At 39.0% G+C, this 22,516-nt stretch overlaps 1 protein-coding gene across 10 annotated transcripts in view; it reads left to right on the plus strand.

The window, feature by feature from the left end:
• The window catches only part of ubr4 (ubiquitin protein ligase E3 component n-recognin 4), a 196,346-nt gene that overhangs the window by 95,874 nt on the left and 77,956 nt on the right, over nucleotides 1-22,516 (plus strand). For 2 of the 10 annotated variants that reach the window (XM_048561072.2, XM_048561076.2), the window contains exons 50-69: nucleotides 3,089-3,121; nucleotides 5,077-5,140; nucleotides 5,401-5,535; nucleotides 5,919-6,093; nucleotides 8,150-8,290; nucleotides 8,821-8,942; nucleotides 9,202-9,313; nucleotides 9,874-10,004; nucleotides 11,142-11,319; nucleotides 12,621-12,725; nucleotides 16,175-16,330; nucleotides 16,898-17,066; nucleotides 17,239-17,335; nucleotides 18,206-18,313; nucleotides 19,395-19,508; nucleotides 19,694-19,903; nucleotides 20,204-20,353; nucleotides 20,470-20,697; nucleotides 21,020-21,098; nucleotides 21,771-22,001. In XM_048561072.2, coding sequence (XP_048417029.2) covers nucleotides 3,089-3,121; nucleotides 5,077-5,140; nucleotides 5,401-5,535; nucleotides 5,919-6,093; nucleotides 8,150-8,290; nucleotides 8,821-8,942; nucleotides 9,202-9,313; nucleotides 9,874-10,004; nucleotides 11,142-11,319; nucleotides 12,621-12,725; nucleotides 16,175-16,330; nucleotides 16,898-17,066; nucleotides 17,239-17,335; nucleotides 18,206-18,313; nucleotides 19,395-19,508; nucleotides 19,694-19,903; nucleotides 20,204-20,353; nucleotides 20,470-20,697; nucleotides 21,020-21,098; nucleotides 21,771-22,001 — 2,738 coding nt within the window. The remainder of the gene's footprint in view (nucleotides 1-3,088; nucleotides 3,122-5,076; nucleotides 5,141-5,400; nucleotides 5,536-5,918; nucleotides 6,094-8,149; nucleotides 8,291-8,820; nucleotides 8,943-9,201; nucleotides 9,314-9,873; nucleotides 10,005-11,141; nucleotides 11,320-12,620; nucleotides 12,726-16,174; nucleotides 16,331-16,897; nucleotides 17,067-17,238; nucleotides 17,336-18,205; nucleotides 18,314-19,394; nucleotides 19,509-19,693; nucleotides 19,904-20,203; nucleotides 20,354-20,469; nucleotides 20,698-21,019; nucleotides 21,099-21,770; nucleotides 22,002-22,516) is intronic. The other 8 variants (XM_048561073.2, XM_048561078.2, XM_048561077.2 and 5 more) reach the window with 6 other exon arrangements.

Below are 22,516 nucleotides of genomic sequence, written 5' to 3' on the forward strand. Positions count from 1 at the left end.
GCTGGCAAATGGGACTAGGTCAGATTAGGACGTCAGGCATGCACAAGTTGAACTGAAGGGTCTGTTTCCATACTGTATGACTCCAGGTGGGTAAATACATTGTAGATAAAGTGTAATGTGAAGAAATGAGATTGTCCACTTCGGTAAGAAAAACAGGAAGGCAGATTTCTATCTGAATAGTGATAGATTGGGAAAAGGTAAGGTGCACTGAGACCTGTGTGCTCTTGTGCACCAGTTCCTGAAACTAATGGAGTTGCAGCAGGTGGTGAAGAAGGCACATGGCCCATTGACCTTCACAGCAAAAGGATTTGAGTACTTGAGCATGGATTCCTTGCTGCGATTGTGTGGGGTCCTGATGTCTAGTTTTGATCTCCTTATTTCAGGAATGATGGCTAAAAATGGAGTGAGCACAATGAAGGTTTACCAGACTGATTACTGCGATGTTGGAACTGATGTATGAAGAGAGATTCGACCAGTTAGGACTATATTTAGTGGTGTTTAGAATAATAAGGGGTTTATCTCATAGAAGCCTATAAAATTCTAACAGGACTAGACAAACTAGCAGGAATGATGTTGCCAAAGTCCAAATAGCCCAGAACCAGAACCATAGTCTCTATGGAGTAGGAAATTTATGACTGAGATGAGAAATTTTTCCACCCAGAGTGTGGTGAGCCTATGGAATTCTCTATCACAGAAAGCATTTCACAGCAAAACATTTGTTTTAAACAGGAAATTAGATATAGCTTTTATGCGTAGAGGGATCAATTGGTATGGGGAGAAAGCAGGAACACTCTGCTGAGTTGGATATCGGCTGTGATCATATTGAATGGCAAAGCAATCTTGAGCAGACAAATGGTTGACTCCTGCTCTTATTTTCTTTATTTCTATTGCCTTCAGTTCCTTGCACCTATTCCAATTACTACTTCACTTGCAGCTTCTGTTAGCCACCATTGTAAGTAATTCCTTTTTTTCCAGGTACTGTTCCTTTTCCAAGCCACCGTATCCTGCAAGAGAGTCACCTTCTTTGACCTTGCAAACTGCTGCCCCATTTTTAGACATCCCTTTCAGTTCTTAAACAAACTGTTGTCTTCAAAATCTGTGCCTAACTTTCCTGCAATTGTTTTTTGAATCTCAAGTCTTACTTCATAGCATCAGAATAGACAAATAAAAGTCACACATGACATGCTGTATGACTGAGATTATGATCTATTTGCTATCATTAATCTGTCTACATGTTTAACTGCTGACAAATCTCCTTTTAAAACTGTCCTCCAGTGACTTTGTACCACACCTATGCCCCAACCTGCCTTGGTTCAACTTTTACATATCCAATCATAGCTAAATTATCTCTAACAAAGACTTCACTTTGATCTTGCACTGTTTTCTCCATTATTGTCCTTGGAGCCATCACTGATTTCTCATCGGTGTGCTGTCCTGTAGCTACATCATCCTATCTCTCTTGACCTTTCCACTGCCTTTGTTACCAGACTGCTTGCCCAACATCCAGTCTGTTAAAGTTTTCTTCAACTAAAGAGCGATAACTCGAATTCTGGTTGGTAGATGCACCATAAATTCCGCATTTCTACTGTTGAATTTGTCCCCTTTCACCTCCACGAGTATGGTCAACTGAACTTCTTGTACTTTTTGATATTTGATTCAATGCTAAACTGAAGTTTCAGCCTCCTTCACAAAAAGCACCTCTACAGTACACCTTTGTCTGTGCCCAACTTAACTCATGTTTCCCTGGAACACTCTTCTTTTCTTTCAATTAATTCAGCCTTGGCCTACTTTTCATCCATCATTCTCGGTAAACTTAACTTCAACCAAAACTAATTCCTGTGTCATACTTTGCAATGAGTCCTCCCTATCGATTGTTTGACAATGCCTTAAACTTAATTGCCACAGTCAGTTTAAATCGCTGCCTGTTTTTTACCTTCTCTACCCCTGTTGTTGAACTTTGACATTTTGGCTGGATGCCACGGAATTCCGTCTCTAAACCCTCTGTCTCTTACCCTCTGATATCGTCCCTGCAAACTTCTGATTTTTTTTCCACCTCTTAGAATGTCATCCCTGGGTTAGATATCAAATTTGACACTATATGCCTCCAAGAAGAAAAAAAACAAGTATTTCAATGTTTAAGGCCCCATAGAAGTGCACATTTTTGGCCTGAACCGTAGAAAGAGATATGGGACTTCTTTCACCTAAGATCCGAAGAGTGACACAAATGAAATCATCTTTTAAATTGAATTTGGACTTGATGGTTCCTTTTCAAAGCTTTAAAAGCTCATTAAATTCTAAATGTTTAAAGAAAACTGTGACCAACCTGATACTTAAAACAAATTTAAGAATGTAAGTCTCAGAATAGCAAGTTCTGAAGTTGATGTCTTCTGTTTGTTGGCACTTTGAGGGCTGATTAGGCAGTTTAGGATTTAGCAAACTGACCATCAGTAACGTCTTTAAATATAGACTGCAGTAAGAGAAGAAGGAAGTGAGTGTAACCTAATAATTGCCAGTAGCACTGGTGGACTTAAATGGATATGTTTCCTGAGTGTTTTGAGCCTAAGCAGTGTTACTGTAATTGTTGTGAATGTTACAGATCTTCTCTGAATTGATACAAAAAGCTATGTATCAACTCTGCCCGCTCGAAATGGAAACGCCAGTGTGCTTTATAAAACCCCCTGTAGCTTTTCTATTGGGGAAATCACCACTGGGTCCTGCTCTTCCCGGTCTCCATTTTACAGACACGTGCGCACACCTTGAAAAGTGTGAATATGTTTTTGTACTTAATGAGTCCATTTCCACAATGATAAGCAGTGCACTGAGTGAAATCATAAATCAGCGTAAGAGGAGAACTGCAAAGTACCAGTTTCCAACAAGCATGCTGTCCTTCCTCTGTGATACCACTGTTGTGTGCAGATGACCAAGTATTTCACAGCAATTGCATTGCATGACTCCATCTCATCCTCTGTGTGCAGGTTTTGCATGCTTGGCTGCTCATCATCTTTGTTTCTCTTTCAAAGAAAAGTAAAATGATTGTTTATTTTATTTAAAGTTCTCACATGGTTTTCTTTTCTGTTGTTCCTGAAAGTTGTGAAACTGAATCCCTAAGCTCCTTAGACCGGTTAGTATCCCTCCTTTCTCTTTATCCTGTTCTCTTTTGTGTCTTTGTTTGTGACATCTCATTATTTAAACAGCAGTAACCATGCACATTATAGTCATTCGAACTTGACAGGATTTCAAAAAAATAGCTCTGAATCCAGGACACCTGTTTAAATTCATAGATTTGTCTTCAGTCATGTCATGCATTTTGTACAGATTAACTTTGAATGTTTCATCATTGTGCCTGTGAACAATTGTATCTTACTGTCTGGTTGGATTCAGTGATGCCATCAGTTGGTTGTGCATGTTTAGATTTTAAAGCTATCAATATTTTGGCTCTTTTAACATTGGGGTTATGTTGACAAGTACCTTCACAGTAAATTGAGTAGTTGAACTTTAAACAATAACGACTACAGTAATTGTGTTTATATAGCACCTTTTTAAGTAGTGAAACGCACAAGTTTGTTCACAGGAGTAAGATCAAACAAAATTTGATACTAAGTCACATGAGGTGGTCTTAAGAGACATGACCAATAAGTTAGTTAAGTGGTAGGTTTTGGAAAGTGTCAATAAAATGGTCAGTTTAAAGAATTCAGCAGTGTTGAACATTGGATGCTAGAGACATGGTCAACATTTGGCAAGGAAAATCAGATCTGCATAAGATCTTAGAATTGAACGAGTACAGAGAAAGCCTTAATGATTTGATGTGTTAATGACGTGTTTCAGAGTTAAATTATCATGATTTGAATGTGCCAGAATGAAAAGAAGGATAATGAGAATGACCTTAATGAGAGAGACAACTGGATTTAGAATGATCTTGGCATAGTTGCGTGTGTGGTTAATCTCATTGTGCATAAGATTAAGTGAAATAACAAAGATCCAAAAGGGGGAAACAATCTTAAAAATAGAGTGGTGTTCTGATGCAGTTATAATAGCTGAATCCATGAAACTGTCAGTGTGATTGCACTAAAAATGTCAGATAAAGTTGCAGAAGTAGAGAGATATTATACTGTTGGTGTATGTTTTTATTTAGACTCCATCTGAACTACTTGGGTTATCTGATCATTATTCCCCTTTAAGGGATCACATAGATGAATAAAATGCTGATTTCCATTTGAAATGATTTGGATTTTTCAAAATTGTGATTAGAACTGAAACATTTGGTACACAGAATAGAAAATGTTTTCTGCATGGTAGAGAAAATCAAATATCATTTGAAGTAGAAGAGTGAAGGAATTGAGAGATGCAACAATGAGGCGAGTGATTGGAGTGGATCTTTCAGACATGAAGTGATAATTATTTTTGCATATTACTTTGTGTTCCAATAAGGTGTCTGCAAGATTTAGGTTTATGAAGTTCTGAAATTCTTCAGATTTGTTTCCTTTCACCAAAATCTCTTTCAACCACCTGTTTGTTAGTGTTGCAGTTTTGGTTCTGCATTGGAAGTCATTATCTAAAGCTTATCATTATCCTGCTGAGCTTTAATTGTGTCATGTTATTATCATTTTTTTAACTAAATGCAGTCTGTGGCCTTTCCTAATTTGCTATTAACGTTCCAAGTCTATATCTAAATCCATTGTTGAAATCAAGATCAGTCTTGAGATGTAATCTTCACTGCAAAGCTGCTTTTGTTGCTCTTGAGGGGAGCTTGAACTTGGACTCAAAATATAAAGTTGAAGTGGCTACTATGTGAAGAAATGGTCCATGCCTTTAAATTATTAGAATCACATGGACCATTTCAGACTTGAAAGTAATTGTTAAACCTGATTATAAATTTTAGTATTATTGGAGGCATTTTTTTTTCTGTTTACTTATTCCCACTCTCTCTAACAGTAATCAAATGATAGAATAATCCTAAAGATACTGCACATTGCTTTAGATTTTATCAAAAAGTTCTTTTATGTACTGTTTAATAGTAAGCATCTTCCCCCGTGAGGAGTTCAGCAATCTGAAAGTGCTGCTTTCCTTTCTCTGTAGGCTGGTGGTGAGCTCAATGGAAGTTCTGGAAAGCTGCTTTGCTGTTGGATCTCCAACAGAAAAGGTAAATTTATTTGTCTTTCTGTGATATGGAGAAAAGAGAAGACTTCTTTTGCGTTTTTTTTGGTTCAGTAGTATGCAAGGCCTTTTAATTTGGTAAACTTCTTTTTGGTTTCTTACTTCTGTACATTCCATCTGAGGATAGCTGGATGACTGGTTGTGGGATTAGCACAGTAGATGTCAAATCTGAAGTTACACAGAAGTACATTTTGGGGGGTGAAATAAGAGACTGTGTTTATGGTGACAGTGTCTGTTCTATCCTAGGAAAAGAATAAGCAGACAGCTTTGGAGCTGGCTACTACTTTGCTGTCGATGCCAACTCCATCTACTGTTCAACAGCAAACCAAGGGCCTGCTGGCAAGTTTGCACAACAGTCGTGGCAGTTATCATAATCACAAGGTGACACGTGCCTGATGAATTGCTTTTCATACACTAATGCGTAGTTAAACACTGTCTGTGAAGCTATGCATTTGTTATTGGATGGGGAAGGGAAAACTTCTGCTATGTCATCTCCACTGACTTTGTTGAGCACAAGACAGACATTAGATGGCTTGCAATATTTAATACAGATAGTCATAATTTTTGACACATCATTATTAAAAAGCACTGGACTGATGTGAAGCTTCCGGTTCTCAAATTGATGAGCTAAAATATCAAGCCAAACCCCAGTATAGGGGTGTGTAAAAGTTAGGCTGGCATTTAGTGGCTTGTTATACTTTAATATAATTATAATATCTTAAGCAGGATATGTTCACCTACATCCAATTTCTTTCTCTGACCAGGATCAGGCTTTGCTGAACAATGCTGTACAGATTCTGAATACCTGGAGCAAGGATGGTCGTGACCTTGATCCAGAAGTGTTCCAACGACTAATAATCACAGCGCGTTCCATTGCGATGATGCGACCTAATAACCTGGTGCACTTTACAGAGGTGAAAACACCACAAACTGATAAAGGTAATGTTCATGTATTTCTACTTTTGTTGGTAAGAGAAATGTTTCGGACTGTGGACAGTGCTGTGTGAAGCAACAAATTAACAGCTGCTCACTCCCTTACTGTTACAACAGGATTGGCAACTGAGCATTGAGCTAGAAGAATGACCCGTCTTTAGGGGAATGGTCGCTCTGAAAAGCTGGGAAGGAAAATAAAAATGCAGTTAATGTGGGATTATGTTTTAAGTGGAGAAAATTATCCAGTAACTGTAAAAAATGATGACCGGGGGTACAAGTATCTTATAACCTGCAATATGCTATATCACCTCTGATTGACAGGTTAACACAAGTTGTGGGCTACTATCTTGCCAAAAACTGGTTTCACATGTCTCCCATCTCGCGTTTTGACCAATTGCAGTTGTTCAGTAATGTTTGCACTGCATATAAGTTGAATTGTGAACGGTTTTGATTTCTGGATGTACAATATGACCAGAATTCATTCCTGCATTCATGTATGCTGTGCCCAAAGTCTGGCCATTCTGCCGTTGTCTGCTTATGCTGAGCCATTTTTAGCAGTATTTGTCAGTGGTAACATCTTGAAAATAACATTTGTGCCACATGTATCCAATAATGACCATCTCCAATAAGACAGAATCTTGGTATTAAACATCCAGCAGCAATAGTATTATCTTTTCCAAATCTCAATATTAATATCCTGGAAGTTACCATTAACCAGAAACTGAACTGGACTAGATGTACGAGTACTGCAGCTGCAGGAATAGTTCAGAGGCAAAGCATCTTGCACCCAGCAACTCCTCTTGTATGCTCCAAGCTGTACCTCATCCTGACTTAGAAATATATGGCCATCTCTTCAGTGTTGCTGGGTCAAAATCCTTCAGTTCCTCCTCTAATGGCATTGCATGTTTACCTATAGCAAATGGATTGCTGTAGTTCAAGAGAGCAGCTCACCATATTAAGGACAACCAAGGATGTATAATAAATGCTTGCCCAGCCAAAGATTTGGAATTAGAATTAGAAATAGATTTTATTGTCACACATATAGAAGTGCAGGGATACAGAGTACAGTGAAAAGTGTACAAAATCACCATTCCTGGCACTATCTTGGGTACAAAGGTACCTGGGTACAAATTTTTAGGCATAAAAGTAGAAAAATAGAGAAATAAAGTTAAAAGATCAGTACAGTCCTCCTTAGGTGATTAGCTATAGGACTTTATCTGGGCTCTTCCACCCCGATGCTGAGCCCCACGTCAGTAGAGGGCAGTTTGCCATCCTCGGGTCCCTTTGCTATGCCACCAGCCATGGAACCAAGTTGCCATTCTTTGGTGCCATCTTACCTCTACTGACATCACCATTGTGATTCCACATCCCATGAATGAATTTTTTTTTCAAACACAAAATTACATGCCAGCTAACTCATGGTTAGATTTTTAAAGGAAGACCCAGATATTTGAAAAACTACTTTTAGTACTCTCCAGGTTTCCAGATTTGATTTCATTCATCAACAAATGAGTGTTCCAAATATTAACTCAAAGCTACTCCTGCAGTGAAACAATCAGCAGCGTTGCAACCAAGACCTCTTAGAGCACTGCATTTTATTGGAGTGCTGGTCTGTTAATTTCAGTGCTTACATGGTTGATGCTCGCGCAGACCAAGACATGTCAAAGTTTCATTTTGACATATCCAACCAATGGCTGAAGATGTTTGCAGTTGAATTATTGGACAATTAATTTACTGGGTGCATTGGACTATTAATACCAGAGGCCCAAACTACTAAACACAGTTGGACAAGCTGTAAATTTGAATTTTTAAAAAAACAATTTATTTTCAGATAATATCAGTGATGCTAACCACGAAACCCTTGTAATGCACTAAGAACCCAATAGGTTCATTCACGTGCTCCGAAGGAAACCACTATTTGCTCATTTCTGCACAGCCTTGAGAAAGACCTATGTCCTTTTAAAACTGTTAAAATTATGATGTGGTTGATGGAATGAAGTGCCACATTTTAAATATGTCTTATTCTGCATGATGGCAATTACTGACTTCTTCCTTTCTCTAGAAGGAATGGATGAAAGAGATCAAGTCCACAGGAGTACAGAGGTCGAGGGCTGCAGTTTTATTATGCAGTTAGTCAGTCATTTCTGGAGGCTCCATGCTTCCAAACCTAAGAATGCATTTCTGGCTCCTGCTTGTTTGCCTGGTAAGACAAATACACAATGATGCCATGCTTCAACCTGATTTTTAGTGTTGAGTAAAATAGCAGTATATGCAAAGGACAGAATACAACCAAGTAGGATTCTAGCCACTCATGAGCTTTAAAACTGAAGCAAGAATTAACTGAATGGTTAGTTACCTATTGGTGCTTGATTACAGTGCTAAATATGATTGGACTCAGTTCTACTATCTAGTGATATCTTCGTCTGATACTTCCACAAGAAATTGAATATTTGGAGATCAGCCTATTTATAGAGGACAGCTGAGTTTTAGCATCTTAAGACGGCAACCTTTCAAATACTAACAACAACTTGTCTTTAACAAAATATTCAGAGGCAGCTGGATAGAGCATTGTGCAGCATTGTTTTTAATTTGTCCTTGTCAATTAACATCTGTATCTACATGACAGTGCTTCATTTGCTTTACTTGTACTAACACTTCTGAAGTAATAGGAGGCATTGTTGATAGAAATATACTTCTTCAGCATTTTTACTAAGTCTTCATTCTTTTCTACAGGCCTGACTCACATTGAGGCAACAGTGAATGCACTAATTGACATTATTCATGGGTATTGCACCTGTGAGCTAGATTACATCAACACTGCTGCAAAAGTTTATATGCAAATGCTGCTATGTCCTGTAAGTACTGCTACTTAATGGAAGACAATGGTTGTTATTTCTAAGGTCTGTCAATTTTGTAGCAAGTTTTTACTTTGTGAATGCTGAAAACCCTTGTTAATGCTTGTTCAGTGATGAGAGTTAATGTGTGTATATTCAGTAGTGTTGTATGGTTGAGAAATGGTTATGTGTTAGCATTAGTTCTCAGTGTGATGACCATTGATTGGACCTTTGTCTGACTGTGTTCTGTATCTGAATTTTCTGAATTGTTTTTCCTCAGGACCAGTCAGTGAGTTTTGCCTGTAAGCAAGCGCTCATTCGCGTGTTAAGACCACGGAGCAAACGTAGACATGTGACACTGCCCTCCCCTCCTCGCAGCAACACCCCAATGGGTAAGAATCCAACTAGTGCCCAACAGTAATGCAGAGATGTGTTCTGTCTTGAATTGTCTGGTTACCAAGATGGTTAATGTTCACAAAATCAGCAGAAGTACTGATAGCCCTTTTAGAAGTCCCTGAATTGTGTATTAAGTGTGAATGCCTTCCTATTGTATTGTTTAAAGTTAGGTCCATTGCTACAATTAGAAATGTAGTTTTCACTCTTCATCTTCCCTAATTGAATAATAGCATTGGGGAATTATTTTCCGTACAGTTTATTAGTATGAATCTTTAAAATCAATCAACCCAAGTGCTGTATAGCAATTGTAGTGTGTACCAGGATACCAAGCAACTATCTGTCCATGTAGCTGTATATGTATCAACATTGAGGGCCGAAGGGCCTGTACTGTGCTGTTATGTCCTGTGTGTGTGTGCACTGCAAAAGACTTTTCTGTTCAGGTGGCTTTGAAGTTTAGTGTTACTCTGGACTAGAGTTCACACTGGATGAACAGGAATTTCCAAATGACCACTGCTCATTGGATTGCTGTGAGAATTATTTCCACTTTTTTTTTTAGGTGATAAAGATGATGACGATGATGATGATGCCGAGGATAAAATGCAACCATCAGGAATGACGGGCAGTGAAAATATCCGTCAAGAAAGCCAGGATCAGAGTGAAGTAGATCATGGAGACTTTGAGATGGTGGTACGCATTTTAAAAAGATCAATTATTGTCTTGAATCATTAATGAAAAGATGGGAAGAAAATAATATGAATAATTACAATTAGTACATAGGTACTCTTCATTGCTCCATTGCTCTTTGCAACTTTAGGTACAGCCAAAATTTGTACTAAGTCTGCAACTTTGTGGAAACATTGTTATTTACATGGAAATGGAACTGGCAGCTGATTGCAGCATTACACACTGTCACTTTTTAAAAAATATAATTATTCATGAGCTGAGGGCACTGCTGGTGAGGCAGCACTTATTGCCTATCCCTAATTGCCCAGAGGGCCGTTAAGTCAGCTACATTACATGTGACTCCAGACACATAGCAGGCCAGACCAGGGAAGGGTGACAGTTTCCTTCCCTAAAGGATGTTAGTGAACCAGATGGGTTTTTCCAACAATCGATAATGGATTCACGGTCATAATTAGATTCTTAATTCCACATATTTATTGAATTCCAATTAAACCATTTGCCATAGCAGGATTCAAACCTGGGTCCCCAGAATGTAATCGGGGTCTCTGGGTTAACAGTCCAATGATAATACCACTAAGCCATCGCCTCCCCAACTTCATGCACAAGTTATTGCCTGTTATTTCCTATGTGTGAAGCTTTAGTTGACAATGCAGCACTGTATTACTTTAATGTATTAAAACATCTCAAGGGTTATTATTGATCAAAATTCTATATCAAACTACATGATAAGAACATTAGATCAGAAACCAAGGATTCAGTCAACGAGTACCTTTTTTTAAAAACAAGAGTCAAAGGGAGTTCCATTGCTTGGGGCCTAGGCAGCTGTGTAATATTATCTGTTAGCACTATACAAATTCAGTTATTGCATGTTGTATGATGCAGTATAAATAAACAATAGAAGAAAAGTTGGAGGAAGATTTGATTGGGGGGGGTGATAGATGTTTTCTTTCCCCATCACTCAAGTAATATTGTTATCGTAAATCATGCTATTTCTCCGTCAGTGTAGTAAAACTAGACATGAGCCACTGGCCAGACTGAAATGTACTGATTATTTTTCAGCATCAACCATTTTGATAACATTTACATTTCATAAACCTTTTGCTTCTGGCATGAATTGCTCTGTTTTCTCTTCCTCCTTAGTCTGAATCAATGGTTTTGGAGTCTGCTGAAAATGTAACTAATGGAAACCCTTCTCCTCTGGAGGCACTGCTTGCAGGAGCAGAGGGCTTCCCACCAATGCTGGATATCCCACCAGATGCCGATGATGAGACAATGGTGGAACTGGCAATTGCTCTTAGCCTGCAGCAAGATCAGCAAGGTATAGTTTCCCTGAAATATGCACAGAACAAACAGGATATCCATGATCTAGCGAGTTTTGAGAAGATTTGTAGCTCAGGTTGACGTTCTGGATGTGAGTTTGCTGGCTGAGCTGCAAGGTTAGTTTTCAGACGTTTCGTCACCATTCTAGGTAACATCATCAGTGAGCCTCTGACGAAGCACTGGTGTTATGGCCCGCTTTCTATTTATCTGGTTAGGTTTCCTTGGGTTGGACCTAACCAGATAAATAGAAAGCGGGACATAACACCAGCGTTTGGTCGGAGGCTCACTGATGATGTTACCTAGAATGGTGACGAAGCGTCTGAAAACTAACCTTCCAGCTCAGCGAGCAAACTCACATCCATATCCATGATCTGCTCTGCCATTTTGGCCGATTTACAAAGGATAGAACAGAACGGAGAGCACTTCCTCAGCTTTATTTCTCTTGATATTTTTTGTAAAAGCTGCAAGTGCTAGAAGTCCCGAAAACAAAAATGGGAAGAGATAGTAGGAACTGTCGATGCTGGAGTCTGAGATGACAAAGTGTGGAGCTGGAGGAACACAGCAGGCCAGGCAGCATCAGAGGAGCAGGAAAGCTGATGTTTCATGTCTGGACCCTGCTTCAGCGAAAGGACCCTTCGGGTCTGAACCCTTCTTCGTGAAATGAAGGGTCCTTTTTCTGAAGCAGGGATCAGACATGAAACATCAGCTTTCCTGCTCCACTGATGCTGCCTGGCCTGCTGTGTTCCTCTAGCTCCATACTTTGTTATCTAAAAATGAGAAGAGCATCTTCTGCTTCTTCAGAGAACTTGGACTCCAGCTGCAAGTATGCAGCTTGTCTGCAAAAAAGGGACAGAAAGTTGGTGTTTTCGGTTGTGGCCCTTTGTCAGGGTGAGACATCTTGGATTCAGCATGTTTCAATGGGTTGTTACTTTGACTCACTCTGTTCAATCTCAATTTTGCTCACACTGGTGATAAGTAGACCCAACAAATTTGAAGTCTACAAAACTATCACTTTCACTGACACCGCAATAAATCTGGTTTAGCTAAATGTTGCAGCTATTTTTATAACTGAATATTTTATTGACTTTTGGAATAAATATTTTGAGTACTGTAAACTAGGCAATGTGGCTCTGTTTATGCAAACAGAGACTCAGCATTTTGTCATGATGCCATTCTGATTGAATGCAGGTTTCCTGAATTAGATTTTTCCATCTTCACTGTGTTCTTTTTGTAAGAAAGTACTCTTCTAGGGTTTGCAGTGTGATTACGCTGCTTGATTTTGTCTTTTGCCTTCAACAGGTAGCAGCAGTAGTGCATTGGGTCTACAGAGTCTGGGACTATCTGGACAAGCACCCAGTTCCTCTTCCTTAGATGCAGGCACATTGTCTGATACCACAGCCTCAGGTAACTATAATATATAAATCTGCTATAGATTTATAGAAAAATGTTTGCGATCATCTGATGCATGATATCTGCCATTGTTGGACTGTAATGATGATTCAGGAAAGTGTTTTAATCCGACTCTGATGTAGTGAAATATTTGTAAATTGCATTGAGTAGCAAATAAAATGAAGCAGGCTAAGAATAATATTGTATTTTACTATGGTTAAAGATATTGTGATAAAGTTATTAGGCAGAAGCACTTGATGTTAGCTTGTTGGTTGACAAGTGATTCCCAGAGTTTGGAGGTAAATCCAAGATCATACTTCACTTTATTTGCTTGTATCAACTTGCCCTTGAGTTCACCTGCATTCTCCACGTATGTACCTCATGAAGTTCTGTCAGTTTCCAGCCCTGCAGGTGAAGACATGGTTTGTTATTTTGCCTACCTCAATTTTCATGTTGGCCAATCACTAAGGGCTTGCTACATTGTAGAAAACCCTGTAGCTCAGGTGACTCCCCTTCCTATGTAAAAGGTAGCATTGTTGCTGTGAATAACCAGTTGGGAGGCAGGTATGGAAAATAAAAAACCAGATGAAAAAACTAAATTTCACATTGGTCAATTTCACTGACTTTACATCTCCGGGAACTGTTTCATGTAAGATGTGTTAAATGAATGAAACAGAGTTAAATGGGTGTTATACATTTAAAATAAACAATATTGAAACTTTACTGCAAACAGTTTATGGTTGTGTTTTGCTCAGAGTGGAAGGCATTATTAACTGGCTGTCACAGAAGGGTTCAATGGTGCAGTATGCTATTTGTCCAATGAGTCCCGTAATGGTAATTACCCTCCACATGAGCAAATATCTCTGCCCTTGTTTACTTATCCTGTTCTCACGTTCCTTCATTACTTCTCCAACCTCTCCGTCCTAATCCTGTTAAGAAGATTCTGCTTCAACATTCAACCCTGGAATTCATTCCTAAACCTTGCAAAAGGTTTATCCTGCGCTCTTCTACATCTCTGACGTTTAATCTTAAATGATTTTAGTCAACCTGCTCAAATGTATGACGACAAACCTCTAGGACTCTGGATGGGGTATGAACCTGGGCCTTACAGTTCAAAGGCAGGGGCATGAGCACTGCACCCCAAGAGCCCTTATTCAGTCTTATACTGGTGATGCCTTGTTTTACAAGCCTCTACACTCTGGAGTTTAGAATGGTCAAGGGTGACTTAATTGAGGTGTGTAAGATACTGAGTGGACATGGCTGGGCAAATGTTGAAAGCATGGTTCCTGTTATGGGAAAATCTATAATGAGGGGTCATTGTTTTAAACAGATGACCCCTTATCTTTAAACTATATATTTAAACTTCAGAGGGTTGACTGTCTAGAAATCCCTTTCTCAAAAGGTAGTGGATGCAGAATCTTCAAATATTTTTAAGCCGGGGTAAATAGATTCTTGTTTATGAAGGGGATAGAAGATGATTAGGCAATGCAGGAATGCAAGTTAAATCAGATCATCCATAATCTTATTGAATAGCAGAGCAGACTGGAAGGGCCAAATAGTCTACTCTTGTTCCATGTTTCTGTGTTCACAACTTGTAACAGTCACCTTCAAACTACTATACCCTATCCTTTCACTAGTTAAATATATTTGCAGTGTAAATCTATAATCATTATTGCATCAAAAACATATCTAATTTTCAAATCTTTCTTCATATTCTTAATTCGGTAGCATCCTAGTGAATTCCCATTTTATCCTTCTCTGAAACCTCAATGTCCTTGCTTTCAATGATGTCCATCTAAAGGAGATCACATTAATGCTAAGACTATGCAAAAGCTTACTTCTTGACTTTTGTGTTGGGGTGATCTGCTGAAGCTGGACAAGATAAGCTACCAGAAGAAACTTGGAGATGTCTGGGTGGGACGTTTGCTGATTGGAACTTTGCAGATCACAATTTTAGCGTCTAGTTGATAGTGAAGAGAATGACATCAGTAGTTCAGTTTCGTGCGTAGAAGAGTGACAAATGGAATTCAGTCCAGAGAAATGCACAGCCATGCATTTAGATAAATTACAACAAGAGGGAGATTATTCAGTGGAGTAAAGAAATTTAGAGTTCTTGGTGTACATGTACACAAATCCTTGACGATAGGACAGGGAGATAAGATAGTAAAGAAAACCAGAATGCTTTCCTTTATTGGCCAACTAAACTCTTTAGAAAGCAGAGAAAAAAATAGCAAAAGTAAATAAAACACTGGTTGTGCTGAAATTTCTTATACATGTCTGGTTACTGCATTACTGGAAGGACATAATTGTTCTGGAAAATACAGTGGAGATTACCATAATTTTGCTGGAGCCTGAAAGTTACAATTTTGAGCAAAGGCTGGACAGACTGGGACTATTTGACTTAGAACAGAGGTGGAAGAGGGTTGACTTAATTGAGGTGTACAAAATTATAAGGAGCCCAGGGAAGATCCATTGCAGAGATGTCACTTGCTTTAAGATGACAGAAGGATGAGAAGGAACGTGAAAAACTTTCACCGAGCGTGGTGAGCATCTGGAATTTGCTGCCTCATTCACTATTGGGGATAAAAGTCCTCAATTCATTTTTAAAAAGTATCTGAATCTGCATCTGAAGTGCTATAACCTGCATAGCAATGAGTCTAGTGATGGAAGGTAGGATTAACAAGGGCAGCTAGTGTTTCTTTTGGCTGGTGCAACCTTGATTTGCTGAATAGCTTCTTTCTGTGCTGTAATATTTCTGTTCTGTGGTTGTATACCACTTGGGTTAAAATGTTAAAATCTGGAATATCTTGAGCATTTTTAAACTCTGTATCTCTGGTAAATAAAGTCTTAAATGCCCTGTGAATCTGTGCTTTTAATTCCCTCTGCTGTTCCACAACATGGAGCATACTTCCATTCAGAGTATAATCACTTCTACTAATTATGACTCCCAAACAAATTAAGCTAATTAGCCCTTGTAAAATTGTGTTCTTAGACTTTCCCAAAGCTCTAATTTAGTCTAACAGTGGATAACTCCCTGATAGAAATTGTATGAATGGTCTCTAATACAAGAAGCCAATAGAACTGAAATTTTGAATGACCAGCCTGTGTAACAGTGGGCTTGTCAGTTTCCCAGAAGAATTAACCCATTCCAAAATCACCAAGCAAGAGCCTCTGTCACCCCATTCAAATGTTAAGTAAACAAGTGGCTTCAATTAAATATGGTACTGCTTCATAAAGCAGTGAAGCTTTTCTTCTGTGTGAACTTATTCCTGTGTGAGAAACGTTTGTGTAATTTGATCAGTTGCTAGAACCTTTTTTGTGTTCATAATTCGCTGCTTCCTAATTGTTACAATGTTGAAATGCTGCTGAAGGCTGTGCCAATCCCATGGTGCAGCTATGTTTGTCTCAAAAACATTTGTGCTTGTGCTCACGGTTTGTAAATATGGTGTTTTTACCTGTAACAGCCGTTGCTATGCTTTTAGCTCCAGCCTCTGATGATGAAGGGAGCACAGCAGCAACAGATGGATCAACGCTGCGAACATCACCTGCGGAACATGGTGGCAGTGTGGGTTCGGAAAGTGGAGGCAGTGCTGTTGACTCTGTTGCTGGAGAACACAGTGGTAAGAGATTGACTTGTGCAATGAAATGTTAGACTTTAAAAGTAAAAAGGATATCATGCAAAATCATTTTCTTAGTGTCAAGTTTAAACTTTTTTTTAAAAAAAAAAATCCTTGTGTGGCAGCAGTTGCAATCTTTATTACCTTTACAGCCTGAACATCAATTGCCTTGTAGCTGTTCTATGTGTAAGAATGTTTTGAAGATTCTTCCACATTGAATCTCCACCGTGATGCAGATGCTTTACATCTCCAGTCAGTCTGAATTGTGCTGTTTTACTGCAGCTCCTGGTGTATTGTTATCTCACAGACTGACCCTACTTAGAATCAGCAATTCATTGCACTTAACCCATAGTGGGTTGAAGCCTGAGAAATGGCCATACTTGTGATTACCTCTCTGTTGCTAGGAAGGAGTAATTACCACTAAGTATATGATTATGCATGTGCATTGTAGCTGTAGATGTGTAAGGGCCTATATATACATGTACATGTGCATGAATATTTGTATGTATATATAAATCCATAATACAGCTATACCCACTTTAACAAGTTGAACAAAATATCTATACATAGTGTCTGGACGTAGCAGTGCGTACGGCGATACAACAGTTGAGGGGCATCCTGCTGGACCAGGCAGCATCAGCTCCAGTACAGGAGCCATTAGTACTACCACTGGACAGCAAGAAGGTGAGGGATCTGAAGGAGAAGGTGAAACAGAAGGTGACCTACATACAAGCAACAGGTGAGGAAAGACATTGGCTTGAAGTCCTAAAGTTGTTTCTCAATTCAGATCTTCGTGGAGTGAAAACATTTGTGATGAATTACATTTTCCCCTGACAGTAACATGCATTTGTTCATTGAAAAGTTGTGTAAAGGGGTAGCAGTTTATTAATACTTCTACTATTCTCACGCAGGCTCCACATGGTCCGGTTAATGCTGCTCGAGAGACTTTTGCAGCATCTACCACAACTCCGTCACGTAGGTGGAGTTCGAGCCATCCCTTACATGCAGGTGGGAATAGTTTGGTCCAGTCGACTCATTCTGCTTATTATCATTTTATATTACTAGGATGATGCAAAACATTTTTCAGTTAACTAGAAGTTGATGTATTAGGTCTATTGGCAAAAACAAATTTAAAATGTTTCGCTGTTTATGTGAGAAACTGCAGGGACATTGGGCATTAGGAATGGGCAAGTACCATCTGCTTCATGTCCAAGGTTCACTCTGCTTTTCATTTTTCCTCTAGTCACAAAACCAATTTTAAGAGTGTACATGGGCTACGGTAGTTAGAGAAAGTAGCTCTCTGTCACTTCTCCAGAGCAGTTAGGGCTGGCTGATGAAGCTGGCCTTAACCAGTTATGATCTCATCCCACGAAAGAAGTGAAATAATCAGGAAAATCGTGAGAACTTGTACTTTGTACCACAGCTGTCACTTTATAATTTTAAACCCACTGAGTCTGTCCTGTGCCATTGTGATCAGTGATTTGTGCTCTCCCCTACATCTGTTTAATTTGGCTTTTCACCCTAGGTCTAGGCTAATGTAGAGTACAGAACCTTTGTATAACCCAATTAAAGCTCTCAAAAAATTTACAATAGAGCTAACTGCTTTGTGAAGTTGGTCAGGACTTGATCTTTGGAGATTAGGGAATGTTTCATTACACTTTTTAATACCTCAGTTCCCTTTTGTATCCCCAAAACTTAGCTCATACTGTGCAAGGACATAACAGCAAAGAGTCTCATAACTGTCATGAAGGAAATTTAGGTAGCATGGAGTTGGTGACCAGTTTTTATGGAATTGATCAATTTCGAAATGTGTTCAGTTTGAGTACAGAGGTTCTATGTCACTAATGTTTGTTATGCATCTGTCCTTTCCTCCAACAGGTAATCCTAATGCTGACTGCTGATCTGGATGGAGAAGATGAAAAAGATAAAGGAGCCTTGGACAACCTCCTGTCCCAACTCATTTCAGAGTTGTGTATGGACAAGAAGGTACTGGTTTCTTTGTCAATCATATGGCCTTTCTCACCATCTCCTTTTTAAGATTAAAGAGCTCTCAGGCTTCTGCCAGTATTGTGTTCAGATAGCCACAAAGATACATTCAAGAGTAATTTGGATGCTTGACCTTCAGAAATAATTTTCACATTACCCCTGGTCAGATTACAGATCATGGTTGGTGTAGGTGTACATTTTACGATTTGCACAGACTTTAATTTCAATAGTGTTAATGAAAATTAATGTTACAGCTTTTTCTTGTACGTTCAAAATCCTAAATAACACATTTCATAGAAAAAAGGATAAATGCATGATCATCAGTTATTCTGTAAGTAGAAATGCTATTGTAGTCTACACTGTACCGAATGCTGTTACATACACGCATACCCTAAAGGAGGTGAGATAAGACAAAGTAGAAGAAGTGAACTATTTGGCTTATCTAATCTTCTGTGTGATTCAGTGAGATTATGGCTGAGTTGATAATCTGCAACTCCACTTTCCTGCTGTATCCCCATAACCCTTGATTCCTTTACTTGATACAACGGAGTGCTTTGCGGTGTCTGTGGTTGTGGACGCAGGGTTTGGCTGTCCAGATGTTACGTTTCTTCATGGAGTAGCCTATATTGGTAATGATTCAGTTCTGCAATGCCACCCTGATGAGCTTTCAAATTGAATTCAGCACGTCTGCTAATTTGTGGACTGGTACCAACACAATAACCATAGGGGTCATCCAACTGTTCTTAAAAATCTTCTTGGTTTACTGATGCTACTTTTAATAAATGGAGATCAACTGCTTTGCCTCATTCGGGCTGCACGTGATTCCAGTCCCATGTTACATAGTTGACTTTTATTTCCCTCTGAACTGAAAGAGCAAACCATCCAGTTGTAAGCAAGTGCGACATTGTTCAGTAGTAAGACATTTGGCACCATTATATCTGGATTGGAGTAATTTAAGAGTCACTGCCTTGGAGAAACTAGTGACAGACAATAAATAGTCTTGCCTGTATCACCCGTATCTCAAGAACGAATAAATTTGTGTTGCTATCTCTTTTTTTCCTGAATTGATTGTGTTGCTCAGGATGTTTCTAAGAAGAATGATCGCAGCCCACTGAATGAAGTGCACCTGGTAATCATGAGACTTCTCAGTGTTTTTATGTCCCGAACTAAATCAAGCTCAAAATCTGCCTCTGAGGTATGTCACTGCTGTGAACCATATAAATTGTATTCAAGCTGTCACACAATTCTGTTGTTTGAAACAATTTTCAGCTGCATTACTTATAGGGAGCTTTTACAACCCCATCAACTGTATCATCTTAAATAATGAAGGATATCTTTTACTCGAAGTTGTTGTGAATTTAATTATTATATTTCTTGCAGGCTTCCTCATTAATCTCCAATGCAACAGCCACTGCATTGTTAAGTTCAGGTGCCATCGACTATTGCCTCCACGTTCTTAAGTCACTGCTGGATTACTGGAAAACACAACAAGGTGAAGAAGAAGCTGTGGTAACGAGTCAGCTCCTGAAACCACATACTACATCTTCGCCACCAGACATGAGCCCATTCTTCCTGCGACAGTATGTAAAGGTAAGGCTTTAATTGAATAAAAGGCCTAAAGTTTAGCATCAATAAAATAATTGTCATTGTGCTTCAAAAACAGGAAGTAAAGTATTACGTAGGATTCATGGCATATTTAGAGAACAGGAGTGTATGATGCATTTGAGATAGCAAGGTGTATATAAGCACATATGAGGAGGGAAATTTACATTTTTTTGCATGTGGTTAGTTGAGACAGTAGACAAATGTGTTGGTGATCTTATCCCATGTTTAATTAAGCACAAGTTTCAGTTTGTTCCAACTCTTCATAAATAACTACTGGTTTTTCAGGGTCATGCTGCAGATGTGTTTGAGGCATACTCACAGCTCTTGACTGAAATGGTGCTGAGATTACCGTACCAAATAAAGAAGATCGCTGATGCAAACTCTCGGATTCCACCGCCAATCTTTGACCATTCTTGGTTCTACTTCCTGTCTGAAGTGAGTGTCTGATTTGGCAATCCACAGCAACACCAGCTAGTCATGCATGGTAATGGGGTCTGCTAGTGCAGTTGCTTAGTTTTTTTTTAAACAGTGAAAGCTTGTTCTTGTTCCAGTATCTAATGATCCAGCAGACGCCTTTTGTTCGTCGTCAAGTTCGCAAACTGTTACTGTTCATTTGTGGATCAAAAGAAAAGTACCGTCAGCTCCGAGATCTACACACACTTGACTCTCACGTTAGAGGAATTAAAAAACTGCTGGAGGAACAGGGAATCCATCTGCGTGGTGGTGTAGTCACAGCATCCTCAGGATCTGCTCTGCAATATGACACGCTCATTAGCTTGGTGAGTTGAGACCAACTGCTGGTGATCATGATTCTCCTATTGCTGGCCCATGATAGTCATTTAATCTTCAAAATAAAATGTTCATATTACATTTTTAACAGTGGACAGAGGTTTATAAATGAGGCATTTTTCAGACTCCGTCTGAATGATAGAAAGTTTGACATCATAGTTTCACGTCATACAGTCTTATCTTTATCTTTTCATCCATTTTGTATTTCTCAATGCTGCTGATGTCCAATTTGTTAACAAACAGTTCAGCTTCGCAACTATTTATTCTGTTCAAAGTGATTAACTGTCGGTTTAATGCCTTTGCCTCTTTCAGATGGAGCATCTAAAGGCATGTGCGGAGATCGCCAGTCAACGGACAGTAAACTGGCAAAAGTTCAGCCTGAAGGATGATTGTAAGAGTAACATTTAAGCTGTCTGGGTATTCACTATGTTACTGAATGTACAAATGATCCCCAGCATTTCAGTTCTATAAGAGATTGTCCTCCACATTCTGGTACTGTTTCCAGAGACCGACATTTTAAAAAAAAAATTCAAATAATTTTCTTTCTTGCTTACTCTTATTTTAAAAGATAGCCTACAAAGTCCAATTTTTGGTTATTACATTCATTCAAGCCAAACTTAAAGCCATGGATCACGATATCTCGTTTGAATTCAATGTTATAGCATGTAGTCTTCGCCATTTTCCTTTGCCTCATGAGCTATCCTGTACAATCCAACTTCCCCCATTGCCTTCAATATATTTTTCATGCAAGTCATTTTTATCTGAAACAGCAATAAACTTAGTATCTGTAAATGCTTATGTACTGAAACCCCACTCAAAACACCCAAAGTTTTCTTAGAAAAGTAAATCTTAGCTCAAGTAGAGCATTTCCTGAACATAATGCACTGGTGACATTTTTTTAAAAAAAGATATTTTATAAACATTTCTTCCATTTCGGCAGAAGGATTTTTTTTGTGGTTTTATTTTGCTAGTGTTAAAATTGCATTTATGCTTCAAGTAAATCAAATAAATTGAACCTCTTATCTGTATTTCCCCTTTCCTCCCCTCCCTCTCTTTCCTGCAGCTGTTTTGTATTTCTTACTCCAGGTTAGTTTCCTTGTGGATGAAGGAGTCTCCCCAGTTCTCCTCCAATTGCTTTCCTGTGCACTCTGTGGCAGTAAAGTGCTCTCTACAACATCGTCCGGCAGCACAGGGGGCACTGGGACAAATGCAGCCTCCTCCAGCTCAGGACAGTCTGGGTCCAAATCGTCCAGCAAAAAGAGCAAGAAAGAGGAGCGAGAGAAGGAGAAGGATGGTACGCTGTAAAAGCCTCACTACAAACTATATTATTAGGGAAAGTTATAAGCATGTCATAGTGAAATAAAAGTGTGTGTGTGTGTGATTAGTGTTAAAGTAAATGAAAATGACTTCTATTATCTACAAACTTAAACCTCAAAAAGGAGATTGCGTAATCCCTTATGTTTATGCCATTCAAGGGGAGGCAATGGCCTAGTGGTATTTTCCCTGAGCTGTTAATCCAGAGACCCAGCTAACATTCTGAGGACCCAGGTCTGAATTCTGCCACGGCAGATGGTGGAATTTGAATTCAGTAAAATATATCTGGAATTAAGACTCTAATGATGGCCATGAATCCGTTGTCGATTGTCAGAAAAACTCATCTGGTTCACTAATGCCCTTTTGAGAAGGAAACTGCCTTCCTACCTGGTCTGGCCTACGTGTCACTCCAGACCCACAGCATTATGATTGACTCTTAAATGAGGTCTGGGCAATTAGGGATGGGCAATAAATGCTGCCTAGCCAGCGATATCC

This window comes from Stegostoma tigrinum, chromosome 28 (assembly GCF_030684315.1).
Source record: "Stegostoma tigrinum isolate sSteTig4 chromosome 28, sSteTig4.hap1, whole genome shotgun sequence".
Taxonomy (NCBI): Eukaryota; Metazoa; Chordata; class Chondrichthyes; order Orectolobiformes; family Stegostomatidae; genus Stegostoma; species Stegostoma tigrinum.